Raw genomic sequence first — 18806 nt, forward strand, 5'->3', positions numbered from 1 at the left:
AGGCGAGGTCAGGCCGGGGAGGTGAGGTCAGGCCGGGGAGGTGAGGTCAGGCCGGGGAGGTGAGGTCAGGCCGGGGAGGTGAGGTCAGGCCGGGGAGGTGAGGTCAGGCCGGGGAGGTGAGGTCAGGCCGGGGAGGTCAGAGCAGGGAGGTCAGAGCAGGGAGGTCAGAGCAGGGAGGTCAGGCCAGGGAGGTCAACCTACATCTGTATGTCCACTACTGGAGGCATCGTGGAGCGGCGTGTCGTCGTCCAGACCCTGGGTGTTGACTTCTGCGCCGGCCGCGATCAGAACCTTGGCCACGTCGTAGTAACCAAGGTTACATGCCTCGTGAAGAGGGGTCCAGCCTAACGGAAAGAAGAAATTGTCTTTTGAAGGGGAAACTGGAACAGTTCAGCGCCTAACGAGTTGCAGCCTTATGGGTCCACAGGGAGAGGAGTGAGAATGTGGGTTTAAGCATTACAGCAAGCCATTCTGGATAAGAGCACCTGCACACTTACTCGGTACAGGTACCCCCACCCCACCTAAATATAGCCTCGTTATTGTTACATCAATTTCTTGTGTTATTTTTATATTTATTTATTCATTTAAATATTTTCTTACATTATTTATCTTGAAATGCACTGTTGGTTAAGGCTTGTAAGTAAGCATTCCACGGTAAGGTGATGTGAAATGTGTGTGTGGGTTTAGGTGTTATTAGCAAGCCACTTTGGATAAAAGTGCCTGGTCAATGATTAAAATGTGTATGTACATCTTTAAAAAGTGACTCTGATCTTTCTAGTTTATAACGATTGGTCAGGTGTTCCTTTACCTGCGAAGTCTTTGACGTTGACATCAGCTCCCAGGCTAATGATCTCCTTGACATGCTTGGCATCGCCTCGTATGGCGGCCATGTGTAGCGGCGTCTCGCCACGCTCGTTCCTCTTGTTCACCTTGTCCCTCGCTCTGGAGGCGGTGCTGCTGGGGAGCTTCTTCTGCACCGGGGGGGCCTGGGACGGGTGGCTAGGTGTCGAGTCTGAGGAGGGATAACCGGGAGGCCCGTTATCAACAAGGCCGTTGTACCGGGAGGCCCGTTATCAACAAGGCCGTTGTACCGGGAGGCCCGTTATCGACAAGGCCGTTGTACCGGGAGGCCCGTTATCAACAAGGCCGTTGTACCGGGAGGCCCGTTATCAACAAGGCCGTTGTACCGGGAGGCCCGTTATCGACAAGGCCGTTGTACCGGGAGGCCCGTTATCAACAAGGCCGTTGTACCGGGAGGCCCGTTATCAACAAGGCCGTTGTACCGGGAGGCCCGTTATCAACAAGGCCGTTGTACCGGGAGGCCCGTTATCGACAAGGCCGTTGTACCGGGAGGCCCGTTATCAACAAGGCCGTTGTACCGGGAGGCCCGTTATCAACAAGGCCGTTGTACCGGGAGGCCCGTTATCAACAAGGCATTATGACTCTGAATCCTGATAAATATATTAACCATCCACATCTCTAAGAGGTTATGAGAGAGAGAGGAGACAGGGCAGGAATGTGTTCTGACTAACCTGGGCTGTTGTCCCTGGCGGTCATCTGCATCAGGAGGGCCATCTGCTTGCGTTCCGACAGCGGGTAGCCAAACAGGAGATTAACCGGGGCCTTCTTACTCCCCCCAGACTCCTTCTTGACTTTCTTCTTATCCGGGCCATCTTTATCTACAAACAAGAGGTAGGACAATAAACAGGGTTAGACTTAGAAACCCCCCCCCCCCCAAAAAAACACACACACACACGCCTAAAATTCTGCCAAATGAGCAAGGTGTGAATCCCAAAATGCATCTTATTCCCTATATAGCATAGTCTCTATGGACCCTAGTCAAAAAGAGCACACAATATAGGAGACAGAGTGCCATTTGGGATGCATCCAAGATGATCAACAACAAGGGTAATGCAATAAGGTGATGAAGTGCCCCCCCCATCTTTTGCACCGTACCTCTCGATCACGACACGCCCCCCCCAAAAAGGTTAGCGAGCACAGCGTTCTTAAAGGGGGGCCAGCACAGTGTGTAAGGTTGGTATAACCAACGCATCACTCATAACACCATCAAGCCAACATACAGACATGCGTGAGGTGAGCTAGCGAGCTCTAGAGAGCAGGCAGACAGTGTTTAGAGTGTAACATTGCAGGGTAGGAAAACGCGGATTAGACTAACATAACAGGATAGGAAAACGCGGATTAGACTAACATAACAGGATAGGAAGACTGGGATTAGACTAACATAACAGGATAGGAAGACTGGGATTAGACTAACATAACAGGATAGGAAGACTGGGATTAGACTAACATAACAGGATAGGAAGACTGGGATTAGACTAACATAACAGGATAGGAAGACTGGGATTAGACTAACATAACAGGATAGGAAGACTGGGATTAGACTAACATAACAGGATAGGAAGACTGGGATTAGACTAACATAACAGGATAGGAAGCCTGGGATTAGACTAACATAACAGGATAGGAAGCCTGGGATTAGACTAACATAACAGGATAGGAAGCCTGGGATTAGACTAACATAACAGGATAGGAAGACTAGGATTAGACTAACATAACAGGATAGGAAGACTGGGATTAGACTAACATAACAGGATAGGAAGACTGGGATTAGACTAACATAACAGGGTAGGAATACGGGGATTAGACTGACAGGGTAGGAAGACGGGGATTAGACTAACATAACAAGGTAGGAAGACTGGGATTAGACTAACATAACAGGATAGGAAGACTGGGATTAGACTAACATAACAGGATAGGAAGACGGGGATTAGACTAACATAACTGGGCTGGAAGACTGGGATTAGACCAACATAGCAGGATAGGAAGACTGGGATTAGACCAACATAACAGGATAGGAAGACTGGGATTAGACCAACATAACAGGGCTGGAAAACAGGGATTAGACTAACATAACAGGGCTGGAAAACGGGATTAGACTAACATAACAGGATAGGAAGACTGGGGACTAACATAACAGTGTAGGGCTGTAAAACGGGGATTAGACTAACATAACAGGGCTGGAAAATGGGGATTAGACTAACATAACAGGGTAGGAAGACTGGGGACTAACATAACAGTGTAGGGCTGGAAGACTGGGATTAGACTAACATAACAAGGTAGGAACAGGACATAACAGGATAGGAAGACTGGGATTAGACTAGTATAACAGGATAGGAAGACTGGGATTAGACTAGTATAACAGGATAGGAAGACTGGGATTAGACTAACATAACAGGATAGGAAGATGGGGATTAGACTAACATAACAAGGTAGGAAGATGGGATTAGACCAACATAACAGTGTAGGGCTGTAAAACGGGGATTAGACTAACATAACAGTGTAGGAAAACGGGATTAGACCAACATAACAGGGTAGAGCTGTAAAACGGGGATTAGACTAACATAACAGGGCTGTAAAACGGGGACTAACATAACAGTGTAGGAAGACAGCATAGTAGCATGCAAGGGAAACTATAAGGCCACTGCAAGTGTGTGTGTTTACAGCATGGCAGAGGGTGTTGGGTACATTACATGGAGTTGCTGCAGTTACTACAAGACACCTACACACCTACACACAACACATGTATGTGTATGTATATATGTGTGTGTGCATGTGTGTTAACTTCATAGCAGCATAGCGTAGACTCGAGGACCCAGGCTGCAGTGACAGTTACCTGCTAAACACATCCTGCAGGGAGTCACTAACCTCCCTTCAGACTCTCCCCAGGACTCAGTGGACTGGCCTGGGTCTGACTCATCTACTGGGCAAAGCAGAGACACGGGGCGGGGGGGGGGGGGTAAGAGGAAGAGGAAGGGAGGGAAGGAAGTGAGGGAAGAGGAATGGAGGAAAGAGGAAGGGAGAGAGGGAAGAGAAGGGGAGATGAGGAGGAGGAGGAGGAGAGAGAGCAGGGGGAAAGCAACGCATTAATGCACGCCGCTCTCTCACACACACACACACACATCTCTAAACATATGAGTCATTACAGGAGACGGTGAAGATCCAGGGTGGAGTGGGCTGTTGCTTTGCTTCACTACCCAAAAGCACACAACTAGCTCCTCCGTTGTAGGCTGTTCAATTCAGACGCTCACGTCAAGATGTGACCTAGAAACTCCGACCAACTGGCAGGTGTCTTCACTGACATTTTCAACCTCTCCCTGACCGAGTCTGTAATACCAACATGTTTCAAGCAGACCACCATAGTCCCTGTGCCCAAGAACACTAAGGTAACCTGCCTAAATGACTACAGACCCGTAGCACTCACGTCTGTAGCCATGAAGTGCTTTGAAAGGCTGGTAATGGCTCACATTAACACCATTATCCCAGAAACCCTAGACCCACTCCAATTTGCAAACCGCCCCAACAGATCCACAGATGACGCAATCTCTACTGCACTCCACACTGCCCTTTCACACCTGGACAAAAGGAACACCTATGTGAGAATGCTGTTCATTGACTACAGCTCAGCGTTCAACACCATAGTCCCCTCCAAACTCATCACCATGCTAGGGACCGTGGGACTGAATCCCTCCCTCTGCAACTGGATCCTGGACTTCCTGATGGGGGCGCCCCCAGGTGGTGAGGATAGGTAACAACACATCTACCACACTGATCCTCAACATGGGGGCTCCTCAGGGGTGCGTGCTCAGCCTCCTCACCATGTTCACTCATGACTCATGGCCAGGCACAACTCCAACACCATCATTAAGTTTGCCGACAACACAACATGATCACCAACAACAACAACGAGACAGCCTATAGGGAGGTGGTCAGAGACCTGGCCGTGTGGTGCCAGGACAATAACCTCTCTCCCTCAACGTGATCAAGACAAAGGAGATGATTGTGGACTACAGGAAAAGAAGGACTCAGCACGCCCCCATTCTCATCAACGGGGCTGTTGTGGAGCAGGTTGAGAGCTTCAAGTTCCTTGGTGTCCACATCACCATCAAACTAACATGGTTCAAGAACACCAAGACAGTCGTGAAAAGGGCACATCAAAACCTAATACCCCTCAGGAGACTGAAAAGATTTGTCATGGTTCCTCAGATCCTCAAAAGGTTCTACAGCTGCACCATCGAGAGCATCCTGACCAGTTGCCTGGTATGACAACTGCTCGGCCTCCGACCGCAAGGCACGACAGAGGGTAGTGCGAATGGACCAGTACATCACTAGGGCCAAGCTTCCTGCCATCCAGGACCTCTATACCACACAGTGTCAGAGGAAGGCCATAAAAAATGTCAAAGACTCCAGCCACCCTAGTCATCGACTGTTCTCTCTGCAACAGCACGGCAAGCGGTAACGGAGCGCCAAGTCTAGGTCCACGAGGCTTCTAAACAGCTTCTACCCCCAAGCCATAAGACTGCTGAAAAGCTAATCAAATGGCTACCCAGACTATTTGCATTGCCCCCCCCCCCCCATTTAACACCACTGCTACTCTGTTATCATCTATATACATAGTGACTTTAATAACTCTACCTACATGTACATATTACCTCAATTACCTCGACTAACCGATGCCCCCGCACATTGACTCTGTACCGGTACCCACTGTATATAGCCTCGCTATTCTAATTTTACTGCCACTCTTGAATAACTTGTTTATTTTATTAATTTTTTGTTATCTTTTTTTTTTTTTACTGCATTTTTGGTTAAGGGCTTTAAAGTAAGCAATTCACTGTTGTATTCAGCGCCTGTGACAAATAACATTTGATTTGAAACCAAGCCTCGAAGGAATTGTCCGTAGAGCTCAGACAGGATTGCGTCGAGGCACAGATCTGGGGAAGGGTACCAAAACATTTACGCAGCATTAAAAGGTCCCCAAGAACACAGTTTCCTCCATCATTCTTAAATGGAAGAAGTTTGCCCACCCCGCCAAACAGGGGAGAAGGGCCTTGGTCAGGAAGGTGACCAAAAACTTGATGGTCACTCTGACAGAGATCCAGAGTTCCTCTGTGGAGATGGGAGAACCTTCCAGAAGGACATCCATCTCTGCAGCACTCCACCAATCAGGCCTTTATGGTAGAGTGGCCAGACAGAAGCCACTCCTCAGTAAAAGGCACATGACAGCCAGCTCGGAGTTTGCCAAAATGCACCTAAAGGACTCTGAGAAACAAGAGTCTCTGGTCTGATGAAACCAAGATGCATTGTGCTGTATTGGGTGTCGATTGATGAGGGGGGAAAAAAATGATGTAATCCATTTTAGAATAAGGCTGTAACGTAACAAAATGTGGATAAAGTCATGGGGTCTGAATACTTTCCGAAGGCACTGTAAACATAAACACAAGGGGTCTGAATACTTTCCGAAGGCACTGTAAACATAAACACAAGGGGTCTGAATACTTTCTGAATGCACTGTAAACAAACACAAGGGGTCTGAATACTTTCCGAAGGCACTGTAAACATAAACACAAGGGGTCTGAATACTTTCCGAAGGCACTGTAAACATAAACACAAGGGGTCTGAATACTTTCCGAAGGCACTGTAAACATAAACACAAGGGGTCTGAATACTTTCCAAATGAAATTCATCACGTCAGCTTGAACCAGAAGCCAGGATTTGACTTAACTTACGATTTAACAAAAGACTCATCCTTTAACACAATTAGGAATTGTCACAGTGCAACTCAAACTTCTACTCAATAGTTGTTTTTTATGTATTGTAGACACAATACATTTCATCTGAGCTAAAATGGGGAGGAGACCAGGGACAGGGACAGGGTTAGGGCCAGGGTCAGGGCCAGGGACAGGGTCAGGGCCAGGGACAGGGTCAGGGACAGGGTTAGGGCCAGGGACAAGGACAGGGACAGGGTCAGGGCCAGGGACAGGGACAGGGCCAGGGACAGGGCCAGGGACAGGGTTAGGGCCAGGGACAAGGTCAGGGACAGGGCCAGGGACAGGGCCAGGGACAGGGCCAGGGACAGGGCCAGGGACAGGGCCAGGGCCAGGGCCAGGGTCAGGGCCAGGGCCAGGGTCAGGGCCAGGGTCAGGGCCAGGGTCAGGGACAGGGCCAGGGACAGGGCCAGGGTCAGGGCCAGGGTCAGGGACAGGGCCAGGGACAGGGTCAGGGACAAGGACAAGGACAGGGTTAGGGCCAGGGACAAGGACAGGGTTAGGGCCTGGGCTTACTCCATGGGATTATGGGCGAACATTCAGTATAACATTTATTCAGAGCTAAAAACGTGGAGTAGACGGAGTAACGGTTCACCGAGTGTGTAGGCCTAAGTTTGTCCTGTATAGGCCACCTTACCCAGGGCCCTCCTTCCTTCTTAGTAATTACAGATTCAACCCTGTTTCAGATCCAGGATCGGACTGAAAATGACCTGTTATAGACTTCAAAGAAGAGCAGCACTGTGTGTGTTGTTGGGAAAGTTGCAATAAGGGGTTTCAATATCCAAACCATGGGTTGGTTGGATACAGGGGACTGTGTGTGTGTGTGTGTGTGTGTGTGTGTGTGTGTGTGTGTGTGTGTGACTGGTTACAGGGAAGCTCAACACAGAAAGTATAAGGCCATTACACCAGATGAAGGCTTAATGATACCAGCAATGAGCAGTGCTACTATTGCCTCAGTACACCTCTCTGGCTGTTCCAGATTTGAGTAGAAGTGAAAACAAGAAGCTGAATACGTTGGTGTTGTAGAAGAACAAGGCAACCCCCCCCCCCCCCCCACGTCAGATTCTGACTGCAGCATTTAACGTTCATATTTGAGTCATTTAGCCGAGTCTCCAGTCAACCAACGACCTTACACACTTTCAGATCGTGTTGTTTACTTAACGTTACTATGAACAATGTACCGTGTATCATACCAGACCAGCTGTTGTTTACTTAAGGTTACTATGAACAATGTACCATGTATCATACCAGACCAGAGCAGCTGTTGTTTACTTAACGTTACTATGAACAATGTACCATGTATCATACCAGACCAGAGCAGCTGTTGTTTACTTAACGTTACTATGAACAATGTACCGTGTATCATACCAGACCAGAGCAGCTGTTGTTTACTTAACAATACTATGAACAATGTACCATGTATCATACCAGACCAGAGCAGCTGTTGTTTACTTAAGGTTACTGTGAACAATGTACCATGTATCATACCAGACCAGAGCAGCTGTTGTTTACTTAACGTTACTATGAACAATGTACCATGTATCATACCAGACCAGTACAGCGGTTGTTTACTTAACAATACTATGAACAATGTACCATGTATCATACCAGACCAGAGCAGCTGTTGTTTACTTAAGGTTACTGTGAACAATGTACCATGTATCATACCAGACCAGTACAGCGGTTGTTTACTTAACAATACTATGAACAATGTACCATGTATCATACCAGACCAGAGCAGCTGTTGTTTACTTAACGTTACTATGAACAATGTACCATGTATCATACCAGACCAGAGCAGCTGTTGTTTACTTAACGTTACTATGAACAATGTACCATGTATCATACCAGACCAGAGCAGCTGTTGTTTACTTAAGGTTACTGTGAACATGTTTACATACAGTTGAAGTCGGAAGTTTACATACACCTTAAACCAAATACATTTAAACTTTGTTTTTCACCATTCCTGACATTTAATCCTAGTAAAAAAATCCCCCGTTTTAGGTCAGTTAGGATCCCAACTTTATTTTAAGAATGTGAAATGTCAGAATAATAGTAGAGAGAATGATTTATTTTATTTCTTTCATCACATTCCCAGTGGGTCAGAAGTTTACAAACACTCAATTAGTATTTGCTAGCATTGCCTTTAAATGGTTTAACTTTGGTCAAATGTTTCGGGTAGCCTTCCACAAGCTTCCCACAATAAGTTGGGTGAATTTTGTCCCATTCCTCCTGACAGAGCTGGTGTAACTGAGTCATGTTTGTTGGCCTCTTATACTAGGTATACACTCTTATACTAGATATACACTCAATATATGCTAGATTTATACTCTTATACTAGATATATACTCATACTAGATATACACTCATACTAGATATACACTCATACTAGATATACACTCATACTAGATATATAAGATATATACTCTTATACTAGATATACACTCTTATACTAGATATACATTCTTATACTCGATTTATACTCTTATACTAGATATATAATCTTACACTAGATATATAATAGATATACTCTTATACTAGATATACACTTATATACTAGATATATACTCAATTTATACTCTTATACTAGATATATAATAGATATATACTCTTATACTAGATATACACTCATACTAGATATATACTAGATATATACTCTTATACTAGATATACATTCTTATACTAGATATATACTCTTATACTAGATATACACTCATACTAGATATATACTAGATATATACTCTTATACTAGATATACATTCTTATACTAGATATATACTCTTATACTAGATATATACTCTTATACTAGATATACATTCTTATACTAGATATACACTCTTATACTAGATATACACTCTTATACTAGATATATACTAGATATATACTCTTATACTAGATATACATTCTTATACTAGATATATACTCTTATACTAGATATACATTCTTATACTAGATATACACTCATACTAGATATATACTAGATATACTCTTATACTAGATATATACTCTTATACTAGATATACATTCTTATACTAGATATATACTCTTATACTAGATATACACTCTTATACTAGATATACATTCTTATACTAGATATACACTCTTATACTAGATATACACTCTTATACTAGATATACACTCTTATACTAGATATATACTCTTATACTAGATATATACTCTTATACTAGATATACATTCTTATACTAGATATACACTCATACTAGATATACACTCATACTAGATATACATTCTTATACTAGATATATACTCTTATACTAGATATACACTCTTATACTAGATATACACTCTTATACTAGATATACACTCTTATACTAGATATACACTCTTATACTAGATATACACTCTTATACTAGATATACACTCTTATACTAGATATACACTCTTATACTAGATATACACTCTTATACTAGATATACACTCTTATACTAGATATACACTCTTATACTAGATATACACTCTTATACTAGATATACACTCTTATACTAGATATACACTCTTATACTAGATATACACTCTTATACTAGATATACACTCTTATACTAGATATACACTCTTATACTAGATATACACTCTTATACTAGATATACATTCTTATACTAGATATATACTCTTATACTAGATATATACTCTTATACTAGATATATACTCTTATTTATGAAGGTACAGCACATGATTGATTGTATTAGAGTATCATGCATCTGCATGGATGCCCAGCCCACATGGCCTTTATAAGACACTATTTGTTGTATCCGAATCAAATACAAAAGTACATAAAAAAATGTTTATTTTTTTTAAATATACCCCATCACCATCTCACACACACACACACACACACACACACAGTTGTGAAATAGCCATGTGAGACGTGGGATGCTGGTACCTGTGTCTGATTCTCTCTCCTTGTTGCGAGGGGGGCTCACGGTGAAGGACAGTTTGCGTTTCATGATAGACTTGGGTGGTTTCCCTTCCTTACCCCCCAGAAACTCACTGCGGTCAAGCTTCGGAGTCTTGGTGAAGAGGGAAATCTTATCTTTGCTCTTATCTTTGCTCTACAAACACTCAATTAGTATTTGCTAGCATTGCCTTTAAATGGTTTAACTTTGGTCAAATGTTTCGGGTAGCCTTCCACAAGCTTCCCACAATAAGTTGGGTGAATTTTGTCCCATTCCTCCTGACAGAGCTGGTGTAACTGAGTCATGTTTGTTGGCCTCTTATACTAGGTATACACTCTTATACTAGATATACACTCAATATATGCTAGATTTATACTCTTATACTAGATATATACTCATACTAGATATACACTCATACTAGATATACACTCATACTAGATATACACTCATACTAGATATATAAGATATATACTCTTATACTAGATATACACTCTTATACTAGATATACACTCTTATACTAGATATACACTCTTATACTAGATATACACTCTTATACTCGATTTATACTCTTATACTAGATATATAATCTTACACTAGATATATAATAGATATACTCTTATACTAGATATACACTTATATACTAGATATATACTCAATTTATACTCTTACACTAGATATATAATAGATATATACTCTTATACTAGATATACACTCATACTAGATATATACTAGATATATACTCTTATACTAGATATACATTCTTATACTAGATATATACTCTTATACTAGATATACATTCTTATACTAGATATACACTCTTATACTAGATATACATTCTTATACTAGATATACACTCTTATACTAGATATACACTCATACTAGATATATACTAGATATATACTCTTATACTAGATATACATTCTTATACTAGATATATACTCTTATACTAGATATACATTCTTATACTAGATATACACTCATACTAGATATATACTAGATATACTCTTATACTAGATATACATTCTTATACTAGATATATACTCTTATACTAGATATACATTCTTATACTAGATATATACTCTTATACTAGATATACATTCTTATACTAGATATACACTCTTATACTAGATATACACTCTTATACTAGATATACACTCTTATACTAGATATACACTCTTATACTAGATATATACTCTTATACTAGATATACACTCTTATACTAGATATACATTCTTATACTAGATATACACTCATACTAGATATACACTCATACTAGATATACATTCTTATACTAGATATATACTCTTATACTAGATATATACTCTTATACTAGATATATACTCTTATACTAGATATATACTCTTATACTAGATATACACTCTTATACTAGATATACACTCTTATACTAGATATACACTCTTATACTAGATATACACTCTTATACTAGATATACACTCTTATACTAGATATACACTCTTATACTAGATATACACTCTTATACTAGATATACACTCTTATACTAGATATACACTCTTATACTAGATATACACTCTTATACTAGATATACACTCTTATACTAGATATACACTCTTATACTAGATATACACTCTTATACTAGATATACACTCTTATACTAGATATACACTCTTATACTAGATATACACTCTTATACTAGATATACACTCTTATACTAGATATACACTCTTATACTAGATATACACTCTTATACTAGATATACATTCTTATACTAGATATATACTCTTATACTAGATATATACTCTTATTTATGAAGGTACAGCACATGATTGATTGTATTAGAGTATCATGCATCTGCATGGATGCCCAGCCCACATGGCCTTTATAAGACACTATTTGTTGTATCCGAATCAAATACAAAAGTACATAAAAAAATGTTTATTTTTTTTAAATATACCCCATCACCATCTCACACACACACACACACACACACACACACACACAGTTGTGAAATAGCCATGTGAGACGTGGGATGCTGGTACCTGTGTCTGATTCTCTCTCCTTGTTGCGAGGGGGGCTCACGGTGAAGGACAGTTTGCGTTTCATGATAGACTTGGGTGGTTTCCCTTCCTTACCCCCCAGAAACTCACTGCGGTCAAGCTTCGGAGTCTTGGTGAAGAGGGAAATCTTATCTTTGCTCTGGAAAAAAAAAAAGGGGGGGGGGGGGGGGGAATTGCAACAGGGGTTACATTATAATGCAGAATTCAGTGTTTTTTTCCCCCATGCAGAAAAATGTAATAATAATTTTTTTAAACACTGAATAAATATCTTACTGCGTTTTGTAAACGGAGATCTAAAGTGTTCTCTAATCTGTTCTTATTGTCAATTTCTACTCCGCTTCAGACAAAATGTTGTGCTTCAGTTACACATCTCCACTGGGATGAGAAATCCTTGCTATCGTCTTCAGGACACACGAACGGCACTCTTCCTCTCTCATGGCAGAGAGGAAGAGGCAACGGTTGCTTTTCTCCAGTAGATATAGATTAACGACAAGCAAAACACGAGGAAAATGTAGCTGGCTACATTCCATCTAGTACCATAAGGAATCTGATGGCCATGCATCGTTCATGCAGTAAAATGACTTGCGCTTTTCATCGTAAGCTAATTTACTTTACCTCGGGGCGGCAGCGTAGCCTAGTGGTTAGAGGGGAGGGGCGGCAGCGTAGCCTAGTGGTTAGAGGGGAGGGGCGGCAGCGTAGCCTAGTGGTTAGAGGGGAGGGGCGGCAGCGTAGCCTAGTGGTTAGAGGGGAGGGGCGGCAGCGTAGCCTAGTGGTTAGAGGGGAGGGGCGGCAGCGTAGCCTAGTGGTTAGAGGGGAGGGGCGGCAGCGTAGCCTAGTGGTTAGAGGGGAGGGGCGGCAGCGTAGCCTAGTGGTTAGAGGGGAGGGGCGGCAGCGTAGCCTAGTGGGTTAGAGGGGAGGGGCGGCAGCGTAGCCTAGTGGTTAGAGGGGAGGGGAGGCAGGTAGCCTAGTGGTTAGAGTGTAGGGGCGGCAGCGTAGCCTAGTGGTTAGAGGGGAGGGGAGGCAGGTAGCCTAGTGGTTAGAAGGGAGGTGAGGCAGGTAGCCTAGTGGTTTAGAGCGTTGGACTAGTCACCGAAAGGTTGTAAGATCGAATCCTCCGAGCTGACAAGGTACAAAAAAGAAATCTGTCGTGCTGTTCCCTGAACGAGGCAGTTAACCCACTGTTCCTAGGCCCGTCATTGAAAATAAGAATTTGTTCTTGACTGACTTGCCTAGTTAAATAAAGGTTAAATAAAGGTGAAATAAATATAAACTTGTGTGGCTGCCAGCCAAATAGCGTTGCACTTCTGTTTCAATCGGATGAAAACGAAGATATTTTCTGCCGAATGTTTTTGCATTAAATTTGTGTGATGAAAAACGAGTTGCCCGGCCCCATATAATAAACATTAAAGCAAACAAAAAAAAAAACTTTCGATATAAAAACTCGGGTGAAATTGTTTAAAAACGCAGCTTTATTGATGCTGTTGGTTTTGAAAAAAAAATGCTGATTTCTGCCGTACAATTGAATTTCAGTGGCTTAGTTAAAAGAGTAGTTTCCCGTTGTCGTCTGGAGTTGGATGCATTTATCCTTTAGTTATCGAGATGAGTTATAGATGAGATATCTTCCTATCAGAGTATGTGAGCAGAGTTGAAGGGGTCGGAAATCTCGCTTATCGTTCAGGGAGTGGTGCTCAGGCGAGAATTAAATTATTATTATTATATTTTTTTTAAAAACGCCGTTCCAAATGAGCTTCATTCATAAAAAATACAATATTTTTTTAAAATCACCATTTAACCAACACCAATCTATTTACGTGACGACCTGGACCTACCATTTGGTTTTGAAATATTGAAACCAAACCGTAAGACGTGAAAGTACTTTAATTAACATGCCAGCAGCTGAGAAACCCCTCTCTCCGTGCTTGCAGAGCCACTGGGAATTTCACGGTAAGGTTGTATTCCTGTTGTATTCGGCACATATGACATATACAATATGATTTGGACACTAAACACCCTGCAGGCCACTCTTGCCAGGCTGGGCAGGGACGTAGTTCATTTTTCTACGGGTAAGCCTAAAAAGGTTTTTAGGCAAAATAACTCTATCAAAAAACAGAAACCTCCTTGAAAATGTTCATATATAAAAAGGTCAAAATCAATTATAGCCTGTGTGTCCTTATGGGGATGTGATACTATACTATTTCTGATCGTCTTAACTCAACATGACTTTGAGAAGCTCCACAGTGATGGTTTCTTCGCCTCAAACGAAGAAACCATCACTGTTTTTTAAATCCACCGAGAATGACAATAGAACCTCATCGTGGCCTATTTGGAAAATCTTTCCAGCTATCTCCCTTTCCATAACCACTCAGCATGGAAAGAGGGGGAAAAAAATGTCATGTTCTGATCCGGAGCAAACGTCATCATTTTTTATTTATTTTAAATAGGCCTACCTGATTACTAAGTATCCCGCGCAAATATCCTACAGCTGCGCTGGAAACTGAGGGCCCAGAATATTTTATACAATATTGCAAGTTTGCTAACATGAGTTTTGGGTCAGACCAAGTTGATACAGACAGGCCATGTGTAGCCAAAGTGACTAAAAGGATATTTATTTTTTACAACCCGGATATTTTCTACCTGCAGGCTGCAATGTTTTAATTTGTTGGCTTCATGGAGCCTATTTTTACATATTGCCAATGGAAGCTTTGTATCATTATTATTTAGATATAATGTTGATTAACCATATCTCAAAATCAATGTCATATGAAGACTTATAAATGAAATGAAACTCTTCCACGAAAACAGGCATATGAAAATTATAGCTAAGATAACTTTGCACTTAAAATGGAAAAAGGGTCGCCCCCCGCCGGTGTAGCCCTATTACCGGTGTAGCCCTATTACCGGTGTAGCACTATTACCGGTGTAGCCTATTACCGGTGTAGCCCTATTACCGGTGTAGCCCTATTACCGGTGTAGCCCTATTACCGGTGTAGCCCTATTACCGGTGTAGCCCTATTACCGGTGTAGCCCTATTACCGGTGTAGCCCTATTACCGGTGTAGCCCTATTACCGGTGCCGACCAGTGGTGCAGCCTATTACCGGTGCCGACCAGTGGTGCCGGCCATTACCGGTGCCGGCCATTACCGGTGCAGCCCATTACCGGTGCAGCCCATTACCGGTGCAGCCCATTACCGGTGCAGCCCATTACCGGTGCAGCCCATTACCGGTGCAGCCCATTACAGGTGCAGCCCATTACCGGTGCAGCCCATTACCGGTGCAGCCCATTACCGGTGCAGCCCATTACCGGTGCAGCCCATTACCGGTGCAGCCCATTACCGGTGCAGCCCATTACCGGTGCAGCCCATTACCGGTGCAGCCCATTACCGGTGCAGCCTATTACCGGTGCAGCCTATTACCGGTGCAGCCTATTACCGGTGCAGCCTATTACCGGTGCCGACCGGTGGTGTAGCCTATTACTGGTACTGACCAGTGGTGCAGCCTATTACCGGTGTAGCCTATTACCGGTGCAGCCCATTACCGGTGCAGCCCATTACCGGTGCAGCCTATTACCGGTGCAGCCTATTACCGGTGCAGCCTATTACCGGTGCAGCCTATTACCGGTGCAGCCTATTACCGGTACCGACCAGTGGTGTAGCCTATTACCGGTGCCGACCAGTGGTGCAGCCTATTACCGGTGCAGCCTATTACCGGTACTGACCAGTGGTGCAGCCTATTACTGGTACTGACCAGTGGTGCAGCCTATTACCGGTGCCGACCAGTGGTGTAGCCTATTACCGGTGTAGCCTATTACTGGTACCGACCAGTGGTGCAGCCTATTACCGGTGCAGCCTATTACCGGTACCGACCAGTGGTGTAGCCTATTACCGGTACCGACCGGTGGTGTAGCCTATTACTGGTGTAGCCTATTACCGGTGTAGCCTATTACCGGTACCGACCAGTGGTGTAGCCTATTACAGGTGTAGCCTATTACTGGTGCAGCCTATTACCGGTGCAGCCTATTACCGGTGCCGACCAGTGGTGTAGCCTATTACCGGTGCCGACCAGTGGTGCAGCCTATTACCGGTGCAGCCTATTACCGGTACTGACCAGTGGTGCAGCCTATTACTGGTACTGACCAGTGGTGCAGCCTATTACCGGTGCCAACCAGTGGTGTAGCCTATTACCGGTGCAGCCTATTACCGGTGTAGCCTATTACTGGTACCGACCAGTGGTGCAGCCTATTACCGGTGCAGCCTATTACCGGTACCGACCGGTGGTGTAGCCTATTACCGGTACCGACCGGTGGTGTAGCCTATTACCGGTGTAGCCTATTACCGGTACCGACCAGTGGTGTAGCCTATTACAGGTGTAGCCTATTACTGGTGTAGCCTATTACTGGCAAGTTCAGGAGCAAAGTGCTAGAATCTTATTTTCTTCTCGTTAGGCTATATTGATCTCTGGCTCCATCTTTAATAATTTGTGTCTTCATCTGTAATATCAACATCAGACAAGCTCAGTAGCCAACATATAGTTGATTTATTAACACATAGGGTGTGTGGCTATATATGGAAAAATACCCGTTTTTTATTTTATTTTTTAGATTGGTCTAAAGAACAGACGACTCTTGGTCTGCCATTTTATTTATTTTTTTGTCAGAGACCGATCACATGCTCTGCTTAACATCTTGTAGATCTGACCATGGACTACTTGCTAACCCAGAAACTGTATACCGTATATTGTTCCCAGGGGGCTAGGACATACGTGCCAAAAGAGATCAAGAGAAGCTAGGGGTTGTTCCTAGACCAGATCGTGCCGGGCGGGTGTAGAATATATAATATATACTGTGTGTATAAGTGTACCTTCTTCCCAGTCGGTTTGTCCACCATGGATCCATCTCTGTCGGCCCCGGGTTTCGCCATGGTGCAGTGTTGCTGGTGGTGCGGATGGTCTCCCTCCCCTACCACCCACCGTGTGACTAGCTACGACAGCTACGGCCCAGCACGCTCATCATGCTCCTACAACAGAAGACATGTTATGAAGAGAACATCAACACTACATGTTATATGTTATGTTAGGTTAGCCGCGTGACTAGCTACCGGATTAATCATGCTCCTATAATGCACAGGAAGAGAACAATCGACAATTCTCAAATGATCTCAATTAGCCTATCAGAAGCTTCTAAAGCCATGACATCATTTTCTGGAATTTTCCAAGCTGTTTAAAGGCACAGTCAACTTAGTGTATGTAAACTTCTGACCCACTGGAATTGTGATACAGTGAATTATAAGTGGAACAATCTGTCTGTAAACAATTGTTGGAAAAATGGCTTGTGTCATGCACAAAGTAGATGTCCTAACCGACTTGCCAAAAATATAGTTTGTTAACAAGAAATTTGTGGAGTGGTTGGAAAAACGAGTTTTAATGACTCCAACCTAAGTATGTAAACTTCCAACTTCATCTGTATATACTGTTTGTCATGTTAGTTGTGCGATGAGCTATGACAGCTACGGCTCAGAGCGTTCATTATGCTCCTACAACAACACAGGAGGCCATGGTGAGAATTTCAAGTCATTCACTTAAGACATATCCACCCCCCTACCCCCATACCAATATGATGACGCTTAAACTTAAGAGCCTACAATTGAGCCAAACACGTCGCCTCCAAAATGAAACATTTCAATTGTATTTTATTCAAACTTCCTGGGGTCCGACAATTACAAAACCATGAAAAATAACTGCGAGAGATCAGAGGGTAATGTATTCTGTAAAAGTGGTTAAAAAAAAAAAAAAAACAGAAAGCTCATTGGCCGATACCACTTTGTATGCATTGCTACACGGTTCACGTGGAAATTTCCACAACTGTTGAAAGTGGCACTACTGTGACATGTAGAGAAATACAGTGCAACATCTATGGGGGGGGGGGGGGGGGGGGGTACAGTGTGATTCATTAGGTTAGGGGCTCTCTCACTCTCACAGGGAAATCTCCCTCACCCACACCCACCCACCCACCCACCCACCCACCTAAGTCTATGGTCATGTGTTGTCCTATGGATCATATTCATTGACTGACTTTAGGTTTCAGCTTCAAAAACAGCAGAAAAAAAAATACTACATTTTTGGTTATAAAAACAATATATATTTCACAGCGGTTCAGATGGTACAATGACTAGCTACACTATACTTGCTTGTTTTGTCCTATAAACTTGAAACGATTAGAATTATAGCGTCTTTAA

At 43.0% G+C, this 18806-nt stretch overlaps 1 protein-coding gene across 2 annotated transcripts in view; it reads right to left on the reverse strand.

Annotated features, from left to right (window-relative positions):
• The window catches only part of LOC139386626 (ankyrin repeat domain-containing protein 12-like), a 66869-nt gene that overhangs the window by 23354 nt on the left and 24709 nt on the right, over positions 1 to 18806 (reverse strand). Inside the window, exons 2-7 of one of the 2 annotated variants that reach the window (XM_071132356.1) lie at positions 17433 to 17588; positions 12559 to 12715; positions 3695 to 3778; positions 1533 to 1679; positions 809 to 1012; positions 202 to 344 (exon numbers count right to left, since the gene is read on the reverse strand). In XM_071132356.1, coding sequence (XP_070988457.1) covers positions 202 to 344; positions 809 to 1012; positions 1533 to 1679; positions 3695 to 3778; positions 12559 to 12715; positions 17433 to 17492 — 795 coding nt within the window. In that variant the 5' untranslated portion in view covers positions 17493 to 17588. Of the gene's footprint in view, positions 1 to 201; positions 345 to 808; positions 1013 to 1532; positions 1680 to 3694; positions 3779 to 10527; positions 10682 to 12558; positions 12716 to 17432; positions 17589 to 18806 lie in introns of those variants that run through there. The other variant, XM_071132357.1, reaches the window with a different exon arrangement.

This window comes from Oncorhynchus clarkii, chromosome 28, assembly GCF_045791955.1.
Source record: "Oncorhynchus clarkii lewisi isolate Uvic-CL-2024 chromosome 28, UVic_Ocla_1.0, whole genome shotgun sequence".
In the NCBI taxonomy this organism is placed as follows: Eukaryota; Metazoa; Chordata; class Actinopteri; order Salmoniformes; family Salmonidae; genus Oncorhynchus; species Oncorhynchus clarkii.